The sequence below is a fragment of the Nipponia nippon genome, unplaced genomic scaffold (assembly GCF_047370975.1).
Source record: "Nipponia nippon isolate SJK-2023a ecotype South Korea unplaced genomic scaffold, ASM4737097v1 scaffold_14, whole genome shotgun sequence".
Lineage (NCBI taxonomy): Eukaryota > Metazoa > Chordata > Aves > Pelecaniformes > Threskiornithidae > Nipponia > Nipponia nippon.
The window spans coordinates 4,812,411-4,836,820 of NW_028262330.1; the positions used below are offsets into that span (position 1 = coordinate 4,812,411).

General features: G+C 57.3%; 3 protein-coding genes across 3 annotated transcripts; all 3 read left to right on the forward strand.

Moving 5' to 3' along the window:
* The first annotated feature begins 3,329 nt into the window (after window positions 1-3,329).
* On the forward strand, window positions 3,330-12,964 carry P4HB (prolyl 4-hydroxylase subunit beta). The gene is made up of 11 exons (XM_087750934.1): window positions 3,330-3,583; window positions 3,859-4,065; window positions 4,861-4,994; window positions 5,216-5,353; window positions 8,357-8,461; window positions 8,746-8,871; window positions 9,309-9,509; window positions 10,178-10,298; window positions 10,520-10,701; window positions 11,150-11,236; window positions 11,893-12,964. The coding sequence occupies exons 1-11, from the start codon at window positions 3,412-3,414 to the stop codon at window positions 11,977-11,979; spliced, it is 1,560 nt and encodes a 519-aa protein (XP_087607060.1). The 5' UTR covers window positions 3,330-3,411; the 3' UTR covers window positions 11,980-12,964.
* Window positions 12,965-15,421: 2,457 nt separating this feature from the next.
* Window positions 15,422-17,803, forward strand: PPP1R27 (protein phosphatase 1 regulatory subunit 27). The gene is made up of 3 exons (XM_009471763.2): window positions 15,422-15,986; window positions 17,101-17,251; window positions 17,517-17,803. Exons 1-3 carry the CDS (start codon window positions 15,800-15,802, stop codon window positions 17,638-17,640), a joined length of 462 nt encoding a protein of 153 aa, XP_009470038.1. The 5' UTR covers window positions 15,422-15,799; the 3' UTR covers window positions 17,641-17,803.
* A 165-nt stretch (window positions 17,804-17,968) lies between these two features.
* On the forward strand, window positions 17,969-20,208 carry MCRIP1 (MAPK regulated corepressor interacting protein 1). Its single transcript, XM_087750795.1, has 5 exons — window positions 17,969-18,036; window positions 18,124-18,178; window positions 18,273-18,391; window positions 18,521-18,619; window positions 18,751-20,208. The coding sequence occupies exons 2-5, from the start codon at window positions 18,171-18,173 to the stop codon at window positions 18,813-18,815; spliced, it is 291 nt and encodes a 96-aa protein (XP_087606921.1). The 5' UTR covers window positions 17,969-18,036; window positions 18,124-18,170; the 3' UTR covers window positions 18,816-20,208.
* The last annotated feature ends 4,202 nt before the right edge of the window (window positions 20,209-24,410 follow it).

The following is a 24,410-nucleotide window of genomic DNA, read 5'->3' on the forward strand; positions in this document are numbered from 1 at the left end:
GCCCTGCTCCTGGTCTAAAAGACTCGCAACGGTAACTGAGAACTCGGGATGCAAGAGGGAACGTGCTGAGCTAACGGCACAGGGCCCCTTTCTTCTTGGAAAGCTGCTGTGGTTCCCAGATGCCGTAACTAAAGGAAATAACGCAATTTGGGAACTGCAAGAAAGTGCAAGGGCTGAACCGAAGCACCCTCAGCCGGGCAGGAGCCACCTGCGTGCTCCGGGGAGGAGCAGGCGCGTGGCCTGCACCCACTCCAGGTGCGCTGCGCTTGGGCTGCTCCCGGCTGCGCGCGGTGCCCCGCCACTCGCGGCCTGGGGACGTGAAAGGCAGCACAAGAGCAGGAGCTCGGAGCAGGCGTCACCCTCGATCGTGTCAGTTAGAGCGAGCCCAGATGTGCTGATAAAGCGAACAAAGGCCCTCCTTGTGCTGGCCCCCAACAGCCGCTCTGTGGGCAGTTAGTGTCGGGGTGAGATCCTGTCTGATGCAATCCCAGCTCTTTGGCAAGTCTTTCCAAACTCTGGACGTTGGGGTTTCTGTTAGAGCGTTCGCGCAACGGTGGGATGCCCGGGGAGGGGGACGCAGGACAGCTGCCACCTGCTGTAACGCCAGGGACTGAGGGGCTACAGTGCCGATTCGCTGCCCGTGTTTTCTCCGGAACGCGGTCCCTGCTGCAGGGTGACAGGCTGGGCTCTCCCACCCGGCAGCTGAGCCCGCGAGTGCACACAGGCAGGAGCAGCCCAAGGGATGCGTGGCTCCGGTCACGGACTGGGCAGGACACGGCGGCTGGGCGGGCCGGGTGATTCTCATTACTTGTGGCTTCCAAGCAAAAGCCTCAGCCCCTTCCGGGAGCCGTCCCTCATAAACCTTGGGTCGGAGCTTGCATAAGAGCGGTCCGGGCTGCTTTTCTCGTCAGGCGGCCGTTTGTGCTGCAGTAGCTCAGTCTGACACAGCAGCTGCCGCGAAGCAGCAGAACTGCAGCTCCGCAGGCACGGCAGCTTGCAGCTGCGCCTGTCAAAAGGCAGCCTGGGAGAACCGAGGCGGAGGGAAAGGGGAGAACTTGTGAATTAATGTCTTACAGCGCGCGAGAGCCCCGGGTGCGGGCCTGGGCCTGCTGTGCCGGCGGCTGGTGGCTATGGCAAAGTGACGCGCTGCCCCAGCCGACAGTCCCAGCAGGGAGCAGGACTCCAGAGGAGATGTGCTGCCACCACAGAGGGCAGGCGGTGCCCCAGCTGCACGGCTTTCCTTTGGTAGACGTTGCAGCGCAGGGATATTTAAAGGGATTTAAAGAAAACAAGAGAACCCTGCTCTCTTTGTGGGGTGCCGGAAGGCAGGCGCAAGGACACTGCGCTCGGCAGTGGCGGGATCCCCGGCCAGCACCAAAAATGAGAACGGGAGAGCTGCAGCACCCGTGTCAGTGAGCGCTGCTGGCTGTGCCAGAGCTGCTGAGCACGGGTACTGGGGGCCCGGCACCGCACCGGGCCCCACTGCCTCCACTGACGTGTGGCGACGTGGTAGGACAGCTCACCGTCGCGAGGCCCAGAAAGCTGCTGGCAGCGGGACGTGCCACTTCCCCTCGGCTGCGGGCTAACCCTGCCTCTGCCTGCGTGCCAGGCAAGGGTTTTCAGGCAGGAACTGCCCTGATGCAGGGTCTGGCCCTTTCAGCAGAGAGTGTCGCTGCAGAGCCCCTCCAACAGGGCAAGAAGCCGCATTAACTCAGGGCAATGGCTCCCACGCGCTCCCTTGCCTGTGGAACCAGACAGGCTTCATGGTGGCCGAGCATTAACGCAGAATCTCATTCTGGCAGCAGCCGATTCCCCACCCTGGCAGCGCGACGCGCCTGTGCCTGCACAGCCCCGAGCAGCAGCAGCCGGGCAGTGGCCGCTGCGCACTCACTGCTTTGCTCAGTGCAGCTTCACTATCCAAAATCTCACTAGAGGCTTTCTGGGCCCAAGGAAGGAATCGGTTCTGCACCCGGCCAAAGCTCCTGAAGGGACAACCGCCCCTCGCAGCACCCACAGAACGACCCAGGGATCTGCAGAGAACTGGCAGGGCACCTTGCTCCGAACGCCGCTGGCCTGGGGCGCCAAGCCCAGACCCTGCGAGGGGAAGCAGGAGGACAGCAAAGAGCAGCAGCTCTGCTCTGCAGGCAGCCACTGAGCTGGCAAATCAGCGGGGTGCGGTCAGGGAGCCTGGACAGAGCCTGTCCCCGCTCCAGCACTTATCAGCCGGGCAGGAGGTGCCCATAGCAACCCCACTGATATCCTGGCGCTGGCAGCGCAAACACCGCAGCCAAAGGCCGGCTACTTTCTGCCCAGGGGCGCGGGGGCTCCCCTTCCCCAGCTGGGCTCTGGGAGCAACTGGGACCTGAGGACCAATCCTTGCGCTGCATCAGGAGATGCCAGAGCGAAGCCAGGAGAGCCGTGCGATGGGAGTTTCCCCTGCCACAGTCAAGACGCTCGTTTCTCGCAGGTCCCTGAGCAGACGCTGCTCTGAACCATGGCCCTCTCCTGAGGGGCTCCCGCTCAGTGCTGGGGGGACGAGGTGCCCCCGCGTGCCACGGCTCGGCCGTCTCCTCCGGAAGGGAACGTGTGTGCCGAGGCCGCGAGCCACCGCAAGGTCCCAGCGGGACCCCAGCGCTGCGCTGCGCTGAGCTCCCCCCGTTCCCCGCGGGCAATCTCCCGACCTCCGGGGCCGGCGAAGCCCCGGCAAAACAAACACGGGGCTTCCCCGGGCCACAGCATCGCCCGACACCTCATGCCAGACACGGGCCTGGGCCTGGGCCTGGGCCTGGGCCTGGGCTTGGGCTTGGGCCTGGGCCCAGTCCGCCCCCCCCGCCCCCGTCGTCGTCGTCATCTTCCCCCTCCCCCGGGCCTCGCCCCGACCTCTGCCCGCCGGCCTCGCGCGCCGTGACGTGTCCCGCCGCGTCACGTGCCCCGCGGACTTTCCCCCCGCCGCCACCGCCGGAAGCGCCCCTTTCCCTTCCGGGCCGGGTCACGGGGAGGCGGCCGCGGCCCAGTCAGAATCCACCACGCGCGCCTGGCCGCGCGCAGGCGCAGTGCCCGTCCGCCGGGGCCGCCCAGTGCCACGTTCGAGGGCAGGCGGCCGCGCGAGGCGGCGGCGCCGACCAATCGCGACCGCCGCAGCAGGGAAAGGGACCAATGGTGGCCGGCGGCAGGGGAGCGACGCCGGCGGCCAACCCGCGGCGGCGAGCGGGGGGCGTGTCCGGCCCGCCGGCGAATCGGAGCCGAGCGGCGGCGCGAGCGGTGGGGCCGAGCCAATGGCGGGCGGCGGCGGTGCAGCGCGGCGCGGCCAATGGGGCGCGGCGGCGGCCGGGGGAGGCGGGTTTATAAGCGGAGGCGGCGCCGCGGTCGCACGCCCGTCCCGGCCCGTCCCGTCCCGCCGCCATCAGCGCCATGGCGGGGCTCCGCGCGATCGTGGCGCTGCTCTGCCTCCTTCTGCCGCCGCCCGCCCGTGTCGGCGGCTCTGCCGCGGCCCCGGAGGAGGAGGAGGACGGCGTCCTGGTGCTGCGGGCCGCTTCCTTCGAGCAGGCGCTGGCGGCGCACCGCTACCTGCTCGTCGAGTTCTGTGAGCGCGGCGGGGCCGGGGCTGGGGCAGGGCCGCGGGAGCGCCGGGGCGGGCGGGCGGCGGTCCTGGGGGCCGGGGTGGGAGGTGCTGAGGAACCGGGCTGCCGGGGCGGGGGCTGCGGCCGTGGGGGGCCGCGGGGCGGGGGGGGGCTGCCCTTGGCCCGGCCCCGTGCCCGCTCACGGGGCTCCCTGAGCCCGGGCGGCTGCGGTGGCGTCGCGGGCCGGGGCCGGGCGGGAGCGGGGGGCTGTGTCCGGCGCTGACGCCCCGTCCCGCAGATGCCCCGTGGTGCGGGCACTGCAAAGCGCTGGCGCCCGAGTACGCCAAGGCAGCGGCAAAGCTGAAGGCGGAGGGCTCAGAGATCCGGCTGGCCAAGGTGGATGCCACGGAGGAGTCGGAGCTGGCGCAGCAGTTCGGTGTGCGCGGCTACCCCACCATCAAGTTCTTCAGGAACGGCGACAAGGCTGCTCCCAAGGAGTACACAGGTGAGCCGGGGCAGCCGGCCCTGCTGCCCGGGTGCGGAGGGCAGCGACGTGGCAGCGGGTCTGCACACCTGGCCCCGCACTCCTGCGGCTGGACAAGGTCCATGGTGACAGCAGCCCAGGGAGCAGTGCTGTGGCAGTCGTGCTCTGGGTGGGCGTTGTGCTTGGGGTGTTGAGGATCAAGTCTGCCTTTAATAGGCTTTCTCACCTAAAGCTGAGAAAATCCCTGATGTGAGCTAAAGCAGATGGAATTGTTTCTGCATAGGAAAGCGAAGAAATCCAAGCTCGATTTGTTGCTTGGCTTGACTTTACTCAAGCATTGTAGTACCTAGAATTGAAAAAATGCTTGGGCGCGTTGGGTAAAGGGGCAAACATGAGATGTAAGACAGAGGTGTAAGGAAGACCAAGACAAGTAGAATTCAGCTAAACTGAGCCACATTGTGCTAGGTGCTGAGGGTAGCATCCAGAATACTGATTTTCAAAAGGAAAAGGTAATATATTTGCATGTAAAATGTTGGCATCTCAGAAGTGCTGTGTGGCTGATCAAAGTTTAAGAGCGTGCTTGGGCTAGAAGCAAGAGAGGAAGGGATTCCTGAGAGCCCCTTGTACCTTGACTTAGCAATTAGGGATTGGCTTAATTACACTAGGAGTGAAAGGAAGAGTTGCGTAAACGATATCTCAATTCTTCTGACCTCTTGGCCAGCTGCTGAACACTCTATCTCAAAGTTTAGGGGTTGTGTGTTCTTAAACTTAATCGGGGGGAAAAAGCAAATCAGTGTTCTTATCTTTCTGTTGTAGCTGGCAGAGAAGCAGATGATATTGTCAGCTGGCTGAAGAAACGCACTGGCCCGGCTGCAACTACCCTGACAGATGCTGCTGCAGCGGAGACGTTAGTGGATTCCAATGAAGTGGTTGTGATTGGTTTCTTTAAGGTAGAGTTTGTGCTTCCCTTTCAGAAGCTCTTGTGTACCTCTAGGGCTTTCCCTGCTTTCTGCCCCATGGGGACCTGACAGCTGGGGAAGGCTCTCCATAAGTTGTGAAACACTTGCTGTCCTGCCTTACTGGATCTTCCAGTTCTCTGGCTGGTAAGCCTTGGGATGTTTATGCTTCAGTTTGATGTGTCCCATGTGAGACACCTTTCTTTATTCTCCAGGATCTGACATCAGAGGCTGCAAAGGAGTTCTTGTTGGCAGCAGAAGCCGTGGATGACATTCCTTTTGGGATTTCCTCCAGTGCTGATGTCTTCACCAAGTACCAGCTTAGCAAGGATGGCGTGGTCCTCTTCAAGAAGGTACTGGTTGGTGCAGAGCGTGAGCACTGCACTTGAGTCTTCTGCCTCTTCTTACCTTTCCTCTAATTGGTCAGATTCAAATGAAGACAGCCCTGGATGAAACAGCAAAAGATCTTGTGCTGTCAGTCTGGCTGTTTCCAAGCCTCAGAGCCTTGGGGGGAAGAACGGAGCCTTCAGCCCCTTTGCGGGGTGGCAGAGCCCCGGGTCCCTTTGCAGGGCACAGCTGGCAGCAGAGGGGCCCGCGGAGGGCAGCCTCGTTGGTCTCCCAGCCTGGTGCTGCCCTCCCAAGGCTGCTGGGCTTTGGGTCTAAGCTGTTGCTTCACTTACTTCCCTTGTTCTCAGATATCTGGCTGCAGTGCAGTAATGGTCAGCATAATCTTTAAAATATTCATGGCTGTAACTAGTGATGTCTCCCGTGCTCCTCCCTGAACTTTGAAGGTCTTAAACAGAATGGTAGCCAAGTTCTCGATGGCCTGCCATGATGCTCTGCTTGATGGTGGCTTAGCAAAGTTGCTTTTGAACATACTCAATATTGACCTCTGCTGCAGTCAGTCAATGGCTGTGTCTAAGAGTTGTTCTGCGGCATAGTGATTCCAGCAAAGTTCCTAAGAGGATTTGCAGTTCCAGCTGACCAGGCCAGGGCAGTTGGATTGTGTGCAGAGGGATGCTGGCCATTTACAGAACCAGAAATAAACTCACTGATGCCTTTTACTGTTAAAATCCAAGTCACTGGGATGAAATTCTAGGTTTGAGAAGACAAGTGAGGTTCCTTAGACTTGGTGGTACTGCACACATGGATGCAGTGAGGCAGGACAAAAAGCTGCTTTGGCTTCAGACTTATTAAATCTGTAATCTAATCAGTCACTGGTCTGACCAATTTGACTTAAGACAGGCTAAAGAGTTGAATGAATTCTTATTTCTTTCTTTGTTCAGCTAAAATAGCATATTTATTCCCCTACACCTCTGAAATTGTAGTTATTTTTATGGTGCTAGAAGCTTGTAGACTTAAATTTGCAGTCAAAGGTCCCTCGGATCAGTATGGCTGAGGGTGCAAGTAAGTTATCTGGCTAAGGAGTTCAAAATGCAAGGGTTTTGCAACTAGAAAAGTTGGGGTGGGTGAAAGGAGTAATATTTTGTTCTTGGCTGACTTGCTACCTGTATCTTGCTGTTCTCACAGGTATAGCTTTCTGTATGTAATTTTTGTGTGTGCTCTATTTATGGCTAATGCTAGGCTGAAATAGCTGCTTGCAGGGGTTTTCTCGACTTTTGTTCGTGTCCTTTGGCAAACACCGAAGTCCAAATAGAAATGCTCCTCTAAAACTGACCATCTTTTTGGGGCTGTGGGGAGTACCAGCATTGGGCTGCAAGCAGGGCAGCAGGAGATAGCTTTGGAGTGGCTAGGTTACAGCTAGGGCTTCCAGCACTGACGAGTTATTACCCTGGGTTTTGTTTAGTTACCTGTACATTTTCTCATGTTTAGCTCTCTGTAGAACGGACTTGCGTTGATTTGATCTGATGTACTATCCTCTAACTGTTAAGTCCTGTGAGCTCTGTTATGGTTTCCTCTGCTTCCGAAGAACTGGGGCAATGGCAGGACCGGTCTGTAACAGTAAAGGAATTTTCAAGCTATTTTTCCATAAGTGTAGTCAACTTGGGTACATCTGGAATGAAAAGCAATTCTGCACCTGGCAGCTTGTCAGGTGTGTTAGGAGTGGGAGGAACCTTGGTCTGAAAGGCTGTTCTTGAGCTGCTGGAGGGCTGGGATGCTGCAGAAGTGCTCTGCTCTACATGGAAGAAAGAAGGTGAGATGCCTTTCAGCCTGTGAACATTGCCTCCTTGTTCCTGTTTTGGTGCGATGTCATGGTAGTGCCACGAGAGCTCTCAAATATGTCTACCTCAAACCGAGGTGAAAATGAGCACCAATGGTAACCAGATAGTGGGGGATAAGAACCAGATGGCTTATTTTACCAACAGTTATGTTTTGGGACTTTGGCTCAGCTTCCTGCAGTTATTTGTGTCTAAACTGAGAGGGTTTGTTGGCTGGTCGTTACCTTATTCTTTGTGTGAGTTGTCCAGACTTGCAAAGACCCTCGAACAACTGTTCTGAAGGCTCTAAGGTGATGTTCAGTACTCTTTAAAGTATTTACAAAGTTAATCTCCAATGTTAAGTGTTTTGCTCAGCTTTTCAGCTGAGACTGGTATGCTTCCTCTAACAGAAGGTTATCTGAGTCCACTCTCGTGCTTCTGCCAGTAACTCCGAGCGTTGCCCTGCCATGGGACTGCTGTGCTATCCTGCACATCCTCTCTTAAAGAGTGATGATCCTCTACAGCTGTTCCCTTTCCAGGCTGCCAGAGAGAGTTCTGAGAATCCTGGTCAGGGGTACAGGTGATGTCCTGATATAAAAAGGGAGCTGGCACCTCTAGTGCAATGTGCGTGTTAAACATGTGCTGTTGTCTCGAACAATAGAGACTGAAACAACCCCCACAGAGCTGAGTAAATTACTATTTACTTGCCTTGCGTAGTGGGCTTTGCTGTCAGACTTCTTTCTCAGTGCTGTCTGGTTAAAATGTGTGTGTCTGCTCTGACATTGCTAATTCCTGCAGAGCAGAAAGCTGCCTGTGCTCTGGTAGCTTCTCACTGGTCTGCCTAATGCCTTCTGCAAAGCTGTAAGGCAGCTGTTAAAAGTCCTTCTTGGTGACCCATTTCACAAATTGTTTCAAGATTGTGCGGAACAATGCCAAGATCGAAGTTGATCGCCTTGTTGCTGCTCACCTTTTGCTACTAGGGGGTGATTTGAGGCTTTGCTTGCCAGGAAGGTGAACACCTTGATCCAGATTTTATGTGAACATGTGGTGACCTTGTTGAGAGATGGAAGTCTGCTCTGAACAAGTGCAGCTGAGATCCACTGGGGGAGTGACTCTGGTGTGAATGCATCTTCTTTCTTGAAAGAGATTTCTATGGGATATGGAAGTGTTCTAATGCAAGAATATCTGGTTTTGCAGTTTGATGAAGGCCGTAACAACTTTGAAGGGGATCTCACAAAAGATAATTTACTGAACTTCATCAAGTCTAATGCATTGCCTCTGGTCATAGAGTTCACTGAACAGGTAGGTCTTTAGATACTTGGTAACGCCTCTTCCTGTAGCTACTGTATGAATATAACAATGCTTAAATTGTAGGTTGTGTGGTCGTGTTTTATCTTGGAGCTGACGTTATTTGGGGTTATGGGAGAAGTGTGAAGAACACAAGGGAAAGGAGGCATAAGCTTGCTGTTCAGAGCAGTCCTGTAGTATTTGAGGCTCCTGTGGTCTAGTCAGAATAGCAGAGCCAAGCTGGTCTTGACACTGATTTACCTCTGTTCCAAAAATAAAGTTTGTTTTCTACTCTTCAGACTGCTCCTAAAATCTTTGGAGGAGAGATCAAGACTCATATTCTGCTGTTCCTACCAAAAAGTGTGTCTGACTATCAAGAGAAACTGGACAACTTCAAGAGTGCAGCTGGACACTTCAAAGGGAAGGTGAGATGGATTTCTTGGATCATTAATTAAGCAACCACCTCCTGCAGAGAAGTGTAGCACTGGGTCTCGATCCACTTAACAGCTGTGGAGGAGGACTTGAAGCTAGCTCTCTCTCTACCTGTGTCTCTTGATAATAGGTGACTGAGTCACTTACTGGCTTGCACAACTGTTGAAGGAATAGCAGTTAACTCCTGACTTTCCTTCTTGCGGATGTAAATCTGACTCTGCCTTAATCAACATCAGTGCCAGGTCTGTGCGCATGCTGCTTGAACTGTTGCGGCTCCAGCATTTGTGCTGTGACAGGGTGCCATCTTAATGGGCTTGGAGAAGGAAGAGGGGCCAGTTCAGCTACTACCCATGCAAGTGTGTGTGCGTCAAGTATCGATAGCCAAGAGGTACTCGTCTCACCATACTGCCTTTGACTTTTTTCTCCAAAGATCCTGTTCATCTTCATAGACAGCGACCACAGTGACAACCAGAGGATTTTGGAGTTTTTTGGCCTAAAGAAAGAAGAATGTCCAGCTGTACGCCTGATCACGCTGGAGGAAGAAATGACCAAATACAAACCCGAATCAGATGACCTCACAGCAGACAAGATCAAAGAGTTCTGTAATAAGTTCCTGGAGGGCAAGATCAAGGTAATGAAGATAAATGCTGCTGGTGGTAAACCTACTGGCTAAGCAAGCATAAAAAAATGCTCCCTGTGAGGAGTTGTGCGAGTCATCTGGAGAAAATCCTTCCAACCAATGTACAGAATATCTAGCGGGCTTTGTGCTGAGAAACGAAAGGCAAAACTGCTGGGGCATGGAGACTGTAGGAAAGCAAGCTCTGTGCTGGCACCTGACTGCGATCAGAGCCTGCTCTTTCGGCTGCTTATGGTAACTGTGCTGTTTATCCAGCTGCTCTTTCTGCCAACAATCTGTGGAAGGTGTGAACTTGTGTGGCACAATTCAAAGAGCTTTCAGCTCTAATCTGCTGGAGGTAGCCATATGCGACTTCAGTAGTGACTGTTTAGCTAAACTCAGTCCTGTGGGAATGACACTGTCAGCAATATTGTTTCCTTCCTGCAGAGCTCAGCTGCAGTTCTCTCTGCACAGGAGCACCTGTTATTCCCACTTATTCAGGGTGGAAAGGAGACTTTCTGTAAGCAGAAGAGGAAGTGACTGACTCATCTGATTGCTCATAGCCTATGATTGAGGCACCGAGGGGGTTGGTTAATCTTGGGTTTTCCAGGGTATGTGATTGCATGTACATTCCAAGCAGCTGTGTAGCAAACCATGTCTCTGAATTTCACTTCTTATTCCAGCCCCACCTGATGAGTCAAGATCTTCCCGAAGACTGGGACAAGCAGCCTGTCAAAGTTCTAGTTGGGAAGAACTTTGAAGAAGTTGCTTTTGATGAGAATAAGAATGTCTTTGTAGAGTTCTGTAAGTACCTTTTAACAGCTGATTCCAAGTAACTGGCATGAAAGGAGTGCCAAAATACTGCATGACCAGGATTAGGGAGAAAGCATCTTGGAGAATCTAAGCCACAAAGGGAGTGCCTCGGTTGAAAAGATGTGTACGAACTCAGTCTGGCATGGGGGCTGAGGGGTGTGGTGGTGGTAACTTGTGGTTGGTGGTGCTAGCTGTGTTTTTCTCATTAACAGATGCCCCCTGGTGTGGTCACTGTAAGCAGCTGGCTCCTATCTGGGACAAGCTGGGAGAGACCTACAGGGACCATGAGAACGTTGTCATTGCCAAGATGGATTCAACAGCCAATGAAGTAGAAGCAGTGAAAATCCACAGCTTCCCCACACTCAAGTTCTTCCCTGCAGGCTCCGGCAGAAATGTAAGAAGGCAGCTGACCTTTATACAGATCGCATAACAAGGGAGCACTAGAAATGCTTAGTTGCCTGCTTGAGTTCTGTTTCGGACAAGGCCTTTGGGAGGGCTCTCCATTCTGTAGGGATGGAACACATCAAGTCTTCAGGACACCTGAGACCCATTGTGGGGAGCTGGGCTGTAGAAAAGAGTTTGGTGGGGGTGGGAAGTGGGAATGGGGAAAAGAGGGAGCATAGCAGAGGACAGTGTGCTCATCTGCAGGCTATTCTTTCCTCGCAGTGATCTCTGAAGTCTAGTGGCTGAGCTGTTTTCCTTCGTCTCATATGGGTGAAGGTGAATTTTTAAATTCCCTTTTGCTTGGCATGTTAACTGTTGCTCAGAAAGAGAATTCTCCTCTCCAGGGGTGTGGTTCTGTAGGTGCCCATAACCATTATTTTCATTTTTTTCCTGCATAGGTAATTGACTATAATGGGGAGAGGACACTAGAAGGCTTCAAAAAATTCTTGGACAGCGGAGGTCAGGATGGGGCAGCAGCTGATGATGTGAGTAATATTAATACAGTACTCTGGGCCTTCAGAATACAGAGCGTGGGTCGGATCTGGTGCTGTGCTTGAATCCTCAGTCCTAAATAAGATCCTGGATTGTTATGTGGCAGTAAAAGATATTGTTGGTGAACAAAAGTGCCCACGTCATAAAATGTGACGTGCTCAGTTGCAGCCTGGCTGGCCATCAGCCTGTAATGGACTCCTTTTATTGAGAACACTTTAGTTGGGTGTGAAATGTTCTTGGGAGGCTTAAACACACAGAGGTATGGAAACTGTTGATATTATAACCTCTAAAATTGCACAAGCTGTCTCTGGTTGTAGTGCAAACTGCTGGAGTACGTGGGGGGGCTTGTTCTTTATTGAGAACCCCTGCTCAGCACCTGGAACTTGAGCAGTATGAAGACTACATATGCAGTATATCTAGTTGGAAGCTCCTTGCCTGCCGGGGTGGAGGGTGTTACAGGTGCAGGTACCAGCTTCCAGGAGTTTCTAATCTTTAATATCCCAAATTCAGAGCTCTTGATAGAAGTCTCAGGATGTTTTGTTAACATGGCAGTAGAGAACGGTGAACAGATTAGAGATGCTGTTCTGTGCTTGCTTTTGGATCTGCCTAATGTGCCAGAAACCAGTAGCTGTCTTTGTCACCTGTACAGGATCTGGAGGACCTGGAGACAGATGAAGAAACAGACCTTGAGGAAGGTGATGAGGATGAGCAGAAAATCCAAAAGGATGAATTGTAAAGAGAAGACTGATCTACATCACCCAAAAAATCAGACACTAAATTGGCTGCTGTTACGCAGCCCAGTGAGTCAGAAACCCATTAAGATTTAAAGCAGAAGGTGAATGACTGGAAATCCAGGATTGGCTTTTAAAGTAACACTTTACCCTCACTTGTCTGTACACTTGACTATTTTTTCTTTTCTTTTTGCTTTTGAGAAGGGATCTGTCACTAGGTAGCCAGCCCAGCCAGCTGGGCTCATTTTTTTTATTGTGATGTACTTTTTTTGTACACAGCTCTTGTTTGAATTATTCTCTTCTTCTGGGTAGAAGCAGGTTGCGAAGTGGTAGCATGAGTTCAATGGTCCAACATTCTGGAGCCTTGCCACTAACATCTTCCAAGAAAGCTTTTTTTCCTTTTTTTCTTTTAAACTAAAGCCTGTGGTTGATTTCTGCACCTGGCAGGGTCCTTAATGGTCTCAGCTGTTCTTCCCTGGAATCAGCTTTCAGTATGTGTAGGGGAAGAGGCAGCAGGCTGATGGTGTCATCCTGGTGTGAAAGGTGTATATGAAGGTGCTTCTCTTCATGCTGGCCAGATGTTTCCTTTCCCCTCTGCTTTAAGACACTTGGAGATGACTATTCCAAACACCTGGAAGGGTGGAATACTGTGTGCACTGGCTGTGGCAGGCTCTGAGGATGGAGGTGATCGCTGGCTCACCAGCTTAGATGAGACCTAGCTGTGTTGCCATTCTTTCGATCAAATGCAAGACTGTTTTGCAATCACTTTCCATGCATTATTTTGAATGGGTTGACCAGGCAGGTGGGTGGTGTGGGAGGGCCTGATAAAGGAGATCAAACAGGACATTTGCAATTATTGGGTTTTGGGGAGGAACTTGAACAGGGGAGTGCCTCAAAGGCCTGAGCTGCATCAGGCTGGTTCTTAGCATTCCACTACAATAACATTGGAACTGAATTTGTTGGCCAAATAAAGTTGAGATTTTAATACTATTATGGCTCTTTGTCTTTATCAGAATATAGAATGAATATATTTGAAACTGACCTGAAAGAGGATCGGAGTTCTAGGGTGACTCTCGAGGGACTCAGCCAAAATGGTGTGTGCTTCTCAGCTTTCTCAAACTTCCACTAAATACCATATTTTGGAGAGAAACTACACTTTCTGAACACTTCGTTTTTCAGGTGGCTTCTGGTACCTTAACCTGGAGAAACTTGTATTGTATAATCTATAGAGGAAAAGAACTTTGAGATGACCATACCATGTCCAGATTAAATCAGCTTGTGCAGGCAGACAACTAACAGCTCTATTAGCAGTGAGTGGACATTGGCTTGGCCTCTGAGAATAAGCAGCTCTGCTTGCCAGCTGGCCTGAGGCGGGAGGGCCACATTGCTCTTGAGCAGTTAACAAGGAATTTGCCTACAGAGAAACCTGGGGCTGCCTGTAGCTCTGCTAGTCAGGCTCACATGATCCAGTGAGCTACATTGCTATTTCCAAACCAGTCGCTTACTGCTGAAAATATTTTTGTAAGAAAATGTGCTATAAATGTCACATGCGAGGGCATGGTGAAGCTAGAGGGCAACTCAGGAGGCTACTGGTGCCAGTGACCGAATGTGGGTGCGCTGGGGTGGTAGAACAGAAGCCTTGTACAACCCTTGTCTGTAGCACCAGCTCCAGCCTCCTGTGGTTCCCCTGAGAACAGAGCCCCTGCCGAGTCCTGGCATGGCGTGCGCAAACCTTGGGCCCAGCAGTACTGGGGCTGAACAGGCAGTCGCTGACTGTAGGATCAGAAAGCAGTGTTTGCTGCTGCCTGTTCTATTAGTAAACAGTTGTGTTGTTTGTGACTGTTACCTGCGGTTACGTGGAGAAGGATCTTTGAAGGTGCCTCCCTCCAGGGCTGTGACCACGAAGGCAGGCAGGGGACTTGTTCTTAGTGTAGCCCAGCTGCTGTTCCGGTAGGCCAGCAGAGCAGGCAGTGCTAGTGGCCGTGTCAGGGCTGGTTAGTGGTAGCTGCTTCTGAGTAAGAAAGCTGCCTTGTGTTTCGGGGTGGGGAGGAAGAGAGCACTGCTCGTAAGAAGTTCCACTGGAAGGTGCTGGCTAGGACTTGGCTCAAAAAGGTCCATTTGCGGAGCCAGTTAAAGTGTAAACAAAGCTGAGCTCTGCAGTGGTTCTCCTGTGTTTATGGTCTGAGACCTGCCTTGTTCAGCTCAGAGGAGGGGGGCTTTTCTCATACACCAAGGCTGCTCTTGGCAAAGCAGGACTCCATCAGTCATCTTGTGTACACAGCTAATTTCTGTTCCAAGAAAGCAGGCTAAAAGCGTTCTGTCTCCACAGCAGATAGCTCAGCCTCCTGTTGCACGGTGTTCTGTCTGATGTACCGCTGAGCAGAGATGCTCAGTAAAAAGATCAATGCGTTTGCTAGAAGATGAACAAGCGCAGCACGCAGTTCTCAGGTGCGTGGCTGATGGAGCTGTCAGCCTCACTGCTGACAGGGGTTTGGGACAAGGGTCTGCTGCAGAAGGGGCAGAATGTGCCTCTGTGACTCCTGATGCAGGACAGGGATTTTTCCTGATGCACCACAAAGGAGTTCATTGTCCTGCCTGGACAATCCCCGTCAGCACAAAACAGAGCACAATATGCTTGTGTATCTGAAAAGACCAAACTTGGATGGAAAAAAGGATGGAGGAGCAGTTGTTGCTTGAACCCTTGGCAGATCTGAAAGATTCCTCTGTGGTAAATGGTCCATTTTGGGTCTTGGACAGCTACAGCTGGAGAGCAACGATGCAGGAATTGTCTGGTGGTGGTGCTGTTCTTCAGCTGTTCTTCTGAGGCTGTTCTGTAGAAGCCTGCCCTTACGTAGCAGCTGGTTCTGAGTTGAAGTAGGACATTGAACACCACAGACTGGCGTTGTAGGCTTCTGGTTCTGCGCCTGCATCAGGAGCACCAGCAGCACTCTGTCCTCGCAAGGGCACTGATACATCCAACAGGCTGGTGGTGTTCTCCATGCTTAGCTGTACGCTGTCTCACAATCATGCTGGGCAGCACAGCTCATTCTGCTCCTTTCAAGTCGTCTGATGCAACTACAGGAGAGTGACTTCGCTCTGAATGTATTTGGCACCATAGCTCTGACACGTCTGCATTGCGCCGGCTGGTTGGTACATGAGCGGCTGGTTCGCCTCGCTTGGTGATCATGCTCGTGTCTTTTCCCTGGCACGTGCGCGTGCGTGTGTGTGAGGACTTGCTGCTGGGAAGTTCTGTTTTCGGGCCCTTGGGCTCCTCCGAAGGGCTATCCGTGCAAAAGCAACAGTAGGTTTGACCCCTTGGATGGGCACATCAACAGGTGGGTGGTAAGATGAGACACCAACTTCTGCCCAAAAGTGGGAGGCTGCGGGCCTGAGCGGCTCGATTACAAAGTATCATGGCAAATAGCATGAGCTGCATGTCCTCAAAATAGCCCACGGGAGCCTATATAACGCGATGCCGCTGGAGAACCATCAGTCCTGGGCCAAGGGCCTGCGGGTGAACTGCGTGAGCCCAGCGCCACCTCCTGCATGTGGCATGGGAGCATAGGGAGAGCCCGGCGGCCGACGCTTCCCTGCCAGCGAGGGGGACTCACACCCACCAGGGACACGGGCACGGAGGGAGCACAGCGGTGCGGGTGCCATCACACCTCCGTAGCGAGGAGGGACGTGACAGGCAAAAGAGGAGAAAGCAGTGGTTCGAGGCCAGCGAGTGGCAGGGCCGAGCACTGAGCAACTCCGGCTGCTCCTGCAGCCCCCCATGCCTCTGCTCCTCCTCTTCCTCTGCAGTGTCTGAAAGCTGCGATCAGCATGAAGGACTATTACCCAGTCTCAATGCCCCGGTACAGTCGGTACGCCCAGAGACTGAGAGCCTCACGCACTGTGCGCTTCCCCAATGACGTCGTCTTTCAGGACCACATCAGGCAGGGGGACCTGGAGCAGGTGGGCAGATTCATACGCGCCAGGAAGGTGACGCTGGACACCATCTACCCTTCTGGTGAGTGCTGCTGGGGTTGGCAGAGCTGGAATCTGCACAGCGGCACGGCTCAGCTGGGCTGCGAGGGAGACGAGAGCGAGCTGTGCGGCCAAAGCTGACGTGGGCCGTCTTCGGCAGGGTGACAGGTTGAAATCGAGTCGTTTTCCTCCCTAGTGAGGAATACCACCCCCAACATTGCCAAGCAGGGCCCAAGAGAGCCCCGCACCAGTGCCCCAGCATCTTCCCTCAACAGTGTGGTCAGCGCAGGCTGCGGGAAGGGGGGAGGCTTAGCCTCTGGGTCCCTTCAAGGCATGGCGGTGCACCTGCAGTGTGGTGGGACCTAGGAAAGGAGCCGTGAACACAGGCTGGTCTGTGCAGCTCTGGATGGGACTGTGGGGCTCCTGCCTTCCGCCCCAGCTTGGGGAAAGAGCGAGGAGAAGCAAGGCTCTGCATTGTGTTCCCAACTCTGTCCCTTTCTCACAAACACTGTTCTTTCTTGCACATGTGGATCTGTGGGCTTGTGGCATTTATGTTTGTGGGGAGGGCATTGTGTTATGTTTGCACCCAACCTCACTAGCAACTGTTTATGGAATGCCTTGATCTCTACTGGCTGGTGCAGAGCCCAGATTTGTCCCTTTCTCGTGCTTGGCTTCAGCTTCTGCTGTCACATGGCCATGGAGACAGGGTCTCAAATGACCCCGGGCTTCCTCCTATCTATACTGATTGCTTCATTACTGGCTCTGTAAGGAGCTTCCGAAACTTGGACAGAGCAGGACCCCGGAGACACTCTTCTCGTGTCCCCATGTGAGTCCTGGCTGGGACTCGGGGCAGGCTGCTGGCCAGGAGCTCTGCAGGAGAGGGCAGCTCCTCCTCCCTCAACCTGTCCTGCCTGGCCCAGTGGGGAGGTTTGTGCTTCGCCATCTTAGAGAGGGTATTTACGCTGTAGAAGGGGAAGAGAAACCTGTGGCAGCTCTTCTTCCTTCCACAGGCTTTGTTTCTTTCCCCACACTCATCTCCCTGATAACAAGGGTTTGCTGGCACCCCTCTTTCCTGGGCTGTGGACAAGTCACACTCGTACGCTCAGCATTTAGAGACTCGTCTGCCAGTTCAGTGCTAACAAATCCTTTCCTTCCAGGCATGGCAGCCCTCCACGAAGCTGTGCTTACTGGAAACCTGGACTGTGTCAAGCTCCTGGTTAAATACGGCGCTGACATCCACCAGAAAGATGAGAATGGGTGGACGCCCTTGCACATGGCCTGCAGCGACGGCTATGCTGACATAGCCAGGTGAGGAGCAGCTCGCCTGGGCTGTGACGGGACACCCTGGCATCGCAGAGCCCAGAGAACCACAGCCGACAGCGATGGGGCTGGACGGGGCTCCGGGCGTTTCCTCCTAGCAGAGTGCTTGGTACATGCGGGACTGCCCAGGCCTTAAAGCTCCCTGCGGCTGTGCCCGGGCATCATGGCAGCGGGGTCTGGGGGAGCCCTGTGAGCCGGGAGGGGTGCCCGGCCAGCCGCGGGCCCTGCCGGCTCAGCTCCGTGTCTCCTGCAGGTACCTCATCTCCCTGGGGGCCAGCCTGGAGGCTACCACCGACGCCGGGGAGAAGCCTTCGGACCTCATCGACCCCGAGTACAAGGACCTGGTGGAGCTCTTCCAAGCCACCACCATGGACTGAGGCGGGGCACGGCGAGGAGCAGGCCTCGAGGGCCTGGAGGGACCGGGGCGGCGGGGCTGCGCCGGGCCCGAGGGCTGGGGCCGGGCCTGGGCTGGGCCTGGGCCGGCGGCCGGGCGGGGACTCGCTCGGTACCGCGTCTCGGGAACCACTTTGTACTTTTCCAATAAAGCATCTGGGACACCAGCGCCGCCGCCGCCGCTCCTTCCGCCGGGCCGGGCCGGGGCCGGGGCTGAGGGCGGCCGGGGGCGGTGCTAGGGGCGGGGCTGAGGGCGGCCGGGGGAGGGAAGGGGCGGGGGCGGGACTGAGGGCGGGCGGGGGAGGGGGCGGGGCCGCGCCTGCGCGTTGCGGCGCTTCCGTCGCGGCCCGAGGGCGAGCGGAGGCGGGAGCCGGGCCCAGGTGAGGGGCGCGCGTTGCCATGGCGACGGGCGAGGGGCGGCCCGCGGCCTAGCCCCGGCCTGGCCGCCCTCTCCTTTCTCCCCGCAGCCGCGCCGAGCCGAGCCGCGCCGAGCCGCCGCCGCACCGACGACGCCATGGCCAGGTGAGCCCCGCCCGGCCCCGGGCCCGGCCCCGGCTCCGGCTCCGGGCCCAGCCGCGGCCGCGGGGCCCGGCTCAGCCCCGCGTTTCGCTTTCAGCTCCCCCGTGTCCCGCGTTGTCTACAACGGCAAGCGGAGCGGCGGCCCGCGTTCCCCCGGCGCCGGCAGCGAGATCTTCACGCCGGCCCACGAAGAGAACGTGCGCTTCATCTATGAGGGTGAGCCGGGGCGGAGGCCGCGGGGCTCGGGGGGGCCCCGGGGCTTGGGGTGGGGGGGCCGGCTGCGGCCGGGCCTGTGCCCAGGCGCCGGCTGAGGGGAGCGGCCCCCTCCGCCGTCTGTCCCCGCAGCCTGGCAGTGCGTGGAGCGTGACCTGCGCAGCCAGATGGGCTCCGAGCGCGGCCTGGTCGAGGAGTACGTGGAGAAGATGCCGAACCCCAGCCTCAAAGGTGAGGAGGGCGGGGCGCACCCTCCCCCGGCTCCTGCCAGAGGGGATGACCAGCCCCAGGGAGCCTGTGCGGGCTGGGAGGGGGCTGCGAGGCGGCTTCTGCCGCCAAAGTCTCTCCTGTCATCCCTGCAGCGTTTAAACCTGTTGACCTGGGCGATCTGAAGAGGAGGAACACACAGGATGCAAAGAAGTCCTAAGGCAGGTCCTCCCTGTGGATCGGCTGGTCTCCTAAGGTCCTCAAGCAGATTTAATTTGAGATTTTGTGTTGATTTCCTCCTCTGGTCTGTACTCCCAAAAGCCCGCGGGAGAGCCAGTCAGCTTTGGGGCTGGCTCTGAAGCTACCTGAAATCAAAGATGCTCAGGGGCTCACTGAGGATGCTCAGAGCCTGTTGCAAAGGATTCCAGCCCCCCACTCATAGCTTTCTCTGGCCTCAGGCTGTCCTTCCCCACTTCATGCTGGGCTCACAGATCTCCCGTTCTCCTTCCATCTCTGCCCCTGGCACATTGCGTACGTGGGCTCCCTGGGCTCTGGTGCGCGGCAGGGCAGAGCAGAGCGGCTGTGTTGTCGGTAGAGGCAGCGCTGGTTCTCCACTCCCTTCTGTGCACCACGGATCCACAGCTGCCGGGGCAGGCCAGGGGGAGAAGGAAGGAGGGTTGGTTCTGTCCTTGTGCCTCAGGACAGAGAGGCAGCCGCAGTTCAACACCCTTCGTGCAGCTGACTGCTGGGCAGGTGACACTGGCTGCTCCTTGCTCCCTTGTGGGAGGGCTTAATTTGTACCTGGGCTGCTAGTGCCTGGGACTCATCAGTGCTGCCAGAGCTCGTGGGTCCGTATCCGAGGCCAGATTTTCCTTGTGCTTAGATTGGGCTGGATCCCTGTGGTGCTGGAGACAGAGCTGCTCCCCTCTCCCTGCAGATGGAGAGAGAGGGGGTGTCAGCGCCGGCCCCAGCCCCAGGTGCCTGCGGGGTGCTCGAGGGGGTGCTGGGCCACGTTCAGCCCCCCCGGCCTGAGTGCTCTGGCAGCTTCACAGGAGGTAGCGGCAGTGGGGGGTGGCTGGTGCTGGCTGTGCGGAAAGAAGCTCGTTGGCACCCTTGCCTGAGCAGCGCTGTGCTGTTCTATGCTAACACCATTTTGAGACGTGCACCCCTAGAAGAGATCTGGCCCCCACAGCTGGCAGAAATGTCACTGGGTGGGGGCTGCCATAGTCGGTATAACTCGCCCCGGGGGGGGGCTTTCTTGGGACCCTCACTCCTGGCGAGGCTCAGGTGGTTTCTGCATCATCGCCTCTGAACGAGGGAGAGCGACTGTGCCATCCTCACCCCTCTGAGCAGAGCAGCCGTGCCAGCCGCGTCTCTGTGCCCCCGGAAGGCCGTGGGGAGCGGTGGGAGCAGCCCCCTGCCCGCCTGTGCTCCGAGCCGGCAGGGAGGGGGCTGTCAGGGGCTCTGCCCAGCGCCAGTGGGCTTCGGGAGGGGTGCGGGGGAAGTTGTGGCTGCCGTTTCCTTTGTTGAGTCGTTGAGCTATACTGTTCCCTTTTTTTTTTCTGTTGTCTGTCACTTGAGGAGTGTTGTAAATAAAAGCTGGTGTCCTTTTGGGTCTGCCTCTGTGTGACGCTGCCTGCCACAGCCCCTGCTCCGCACCTGCCTCAGCCGGGCGCAGGGCCGATCCCTCTGCTGTTCGCCGCAGCGGCTGTGCCTGGCGGTGGAGCAGCGTGTGGGACGGTGCTGGTGTGCCGTGCCCGGTGCGGCCCTGCGAAGGCCCGGGAGAGGGCTGCCTCAGCCGCGGCGGCCCGGCGGGCTGTTCCCTGCCCGATCCCCCCTTGGTTCCTCCGCTGCCTGTGCCCACTGCTCTGTCGGCGCTGGCCCCTGTGTGCCTGCAGCCTTGCTGGGACTGGGCCCTTGTTTTGGAAGTCTAAAAAAGGGAAGAACGTTCCTATTTTGTGGCTGAAGCCTGTGTTTTCCATTTTAGGCTTCAGCGCTGGCAATAAAGGCCAGGGCTTTCCTTGCCTTTTCAGACCTAAGGAGAAGTAACGCAGAGATCAAAAGCCACCTTTTATTTTTATTTATTTTTTTTCCAGAAGGGATCTTGCCCTTGCACTTGCTCTGGGCTCTTAATTTCACCGCGCAAGCATGTGCAGCCTGGCGCTGCATGCTGGTAGCACAATGCCCTTGGGCTCTGGCAGCCCTCCTGCAAGCCAGCATCCTAGGAGCTGTCGCTGGACCAAAGATTTAAATGTTGAGACTATTAATACACTCGTATCTTCTTCCCTCCCTTGCTTTAATGGCATTTAAACTATACTTAGCATTGCTAGAATTTCTCCTCAAGTGCATCTCTTTACACTTAGCCACGACCCTGTTTATCCCCCATCACCAAAACATTCCCGGGACGCTCACGTGGCGGGGCTCGCTGCCCGGTTCTGGCACAGCGGGACGGTGCCTCGGCCCCTGTTGCTGCCGCGGCCGCCCCTGTGCCCACTCCCTCGCCCCAGCGCTGCCTGGCCCCGCTTCACCGCAGCCTGCGGGGAGCGAGTGCCCATGGGGGAGCAGGGGCGAGAGGTGACAGTTATCACTGTCGTGGCCCCTCTCCTTTGACTTTTCCTGTGGGACGGGCCCCGGGGTAGGCTGCTGGCCAGCTGCTGTGGAGCCCAGCACTGTTCCCTGCGGCTGGGCACATGCTGCAAACCTCGTCCTGGGGGCTGCAACAGTGTCCCCGAGCCTGAGGGCACGTACGGGGGTCCTGCAGCTCAACCCCGCCGGCGTCTCCCTTGTTTTTCTCTTGGCTTGGGTGCTGTAAAGCCAGAGGCGAAGCAGTCGCTTGAGCTCTAATGAAACGTCGTACAAAAATCATTCTATAAACAGACGATTTTTATAAAGACTAATAACAAACCACGGGGGTGAGGGCAGTGAGGCAGCGCAGAAGTGTGGAAGTCAGGTGGCGGGGGGAGCGCCCCTGCGAGGGAGCGAGGCCGCAGGCCAGAGAAATCAGGCTGTTTACCTATAAAAATCGAACTCGGCAAGGGTTTATTTTTCCCTGTGACTCGGATACGGTGCTCATCATTAGATTAAAGGGTGGGAGGAAGAGAGGTATGTGTTGTATTATTGAATTAAGCGGTGGGAAGAGGGGACGGCAGCGGGCAGAATCTACTTAGAAGACCAATTTGTGGTGCTCAGTTCCCTTGATAAAGTGGGAGTATTCCTGCGAGGCGCCGTGGCCCCGGGGTGCCTGGCTGCAGCTGCAGGGGTGCCGGTGCCTGGGCAGGCTGGGTCGGGCAGCGAGTGGCGATTTAAGGCTCCAGCCCTGCTCCACGCCCTGGGTTTCACCCCACAGCCAGGGACTCGCGCTGCAGCCGAGTCCAGCCCGTCTGCCTGGGGCGTGCGGGCTGGTGGCAGCGCCTTCATTCTGCCGGTCACTGGGAACAAGCGGCTCCCGCCAGGCAGCCAAGGTGTGCACCCATGTCTGTGAGTGTGTGCGCACACGCGTGTGTGTTGTGCAGGTCGTGCTGCCTGGGACGTACCCCGGGGTGCGGAGCGCAGGCTGTGCTGCACGCAGCCTGGCGCTGGTGCGGTGTGGGGAGCTGCTGGGGTGCGTGCGGGGGGGTGACACTCGCTGTGGGCAGTGCCAGGCCACAGCAGGGAGGAGTCCCCCAGCCCCAGCCTTCGCTGTGGCCCCAGCAGGGTCCCCGGGGCGAGGGGCAGGGGCAGCTTCCTCTAAGCCCCTCGTGTCTTGCCTGCCCAGTGTAGGGTGGGTGCTGTGTCCTGCAGGCACCCACTGTGAGTGGAGGCTCTGCCCTCAGCCCTGAGTGCAGGCAGAGCCCCGGCAGCCGGCGGGCACGGCAGCACAGGAGCAGCGGACTGTCCCCTTCCAGAGACTCTGTGGTGATGGGAAAGGATGCTGATGGCAGTCCTGTGGGAGCTAGCTCCTTGGGCCAGGGCTGGCCCTGCTCCCAGGGGCTGCGGGACGCCCTGCTCCCTTTCCTTGGGGTCCCAGGAGCTGTGGTGCCGCCCAAGGAGGGGCTGTGCCCAGCGGTCCTGGGGGTCCATGTGTGCCGGGGAGCCACTGGCCGCAGGTGGGAGCCACTGGCCGGGGCACATGGCTCTGTGGGAGCTGGGGAATGACCAGGGCACAGGGGCTGCAGGCTCAGCCCTGCGGCACAGGCAGTGCCCCAGCTTTGGGGTGGCAGCCAGGCTGATGGCAGGTGCTATGGGGCTGCGGTGAGCAGCTCCGAGGGAGGGGACGTGCTCCGGTGAGCCCCGGCACGGGCAGACATCAGGCGCTTGCATGAGGCTCCCAGCCACCAGCAGACGCCGTCCCTGCTCGGGGCTGTGCCTGGTGCTGGCAGCTCTGACCCCCAGGACACCCCGTGGGCTGGGGCTGGCTTGGGGTCCCTGTTGCGGTGTGGCAGATGCGGGGCCCTGGCGCTGCACGTCACCCTGCCTGGGCAGGGTCCAGGGGTCCCTGTGCCCTCGGCGCTGTGGGGCCAGCCTGGCCCCGGTGGGGCATCACAGTGCCACTGGGGATGACAGTGGGGTGTTGCCATGGCAACGCTGGAGCAACAGGCGCAGGACCCGGCGCCGCTCAATGACCATATTTACCTTCACAGAAACCGCTTCGTGCTCCAGCAATTTGCCTCAATTAGGCTCGTTACCGCGTCAGGAGGCCGCAGTGACGGCAGCGGCCGTGGGGGCCAGCGGCTCCGCAGGGGCTGTTGTGGCCAGCTCCGGCACCGCGGCTCTGGGCAGGGTCCATCCCTGTCCCCCTCCCCATCCCCTTCCCTGCACCCGGGGGCCCAGGCAGACCTGAACCCCTGCCCTTGCCTGCTCAGCCCCACTCCTCCGTGGGTAACGCATCCCCACAGCACTGCCACGCTGCCCCACAGCGTTTTTGCCATGGGCTCGCAGCCCCCGGCACCACGGCCCAGACGCCTCCGCCCCATGTCCCCGCTGCCTGCGCCGCACCAGCCCCTGGACACCGGGTCCTGCTTGGCCGGGGCAGACAGCAAGTTGTCAAGTAAACAGAGGAAAATTACTGCGTGCTCGGCCCGACGCTGCTGCCGAGAGCCAAGAGCCGCACAGCCCAGGCCAGCTCTGCGGGCATGCCCTCCCCACGCCACGGCTGGCCCCACTGACGCCCGTGCCCTCGCAGCGGTCTGGGACCCCGCCACCCCCCAGGCAGCCGGCGCGGCTCCTGCCGTCCCTCGTGCTGGCTGGCAGGGCCGTGGCCGTGGCGGTGCAGGCGATGCTGGGACAGGGTGGGATTTGGTGAGGGGGGCCGACCACATGCCCAGCACTGCTGTTTACTGCGTGGGGCTGCTGGGGCACAGCTCCAAGCACTTGCTCCGCTTGTCGTGTTCCCTGTGCCGGGCTGCGCATGGAGTCTGGACAGCCGGAGACCGTCATCTGCACAGGGCTGGTGACAGGCAGTGCCCCACACCCAGGGCCCGTGGGGCGGCAGGGGGTTGTGGCAGGACTGGCTGGCTGTCCCGCTGCCACCCGTTGGGCAGGGTGGCCCCCGGCCGGGGAGGTGGGCCTGGCTAATCCCTGCACACCAGGCGATTGTGGTGCCCAAAGCCGTGGCATCCGGGCTTAGCGCTCATGTGCACAGCACAAGCCTCTTAGGGTGCCGGCCCACCACGCTCCCTCCCTGCCACGGACAGCCAGCCCCGGCACAGGGGGACCCACAGCCCTGCACCCCAGGGCGCTGCTCACGGTGCTCGGTGCTGCCGGTGGCTGCTGCCCGGCCCGTGGCCTGGGCCCGCTCCCAGGAGAGAGGGGGTGCTGGCGGGCAGAGCCAAATGAT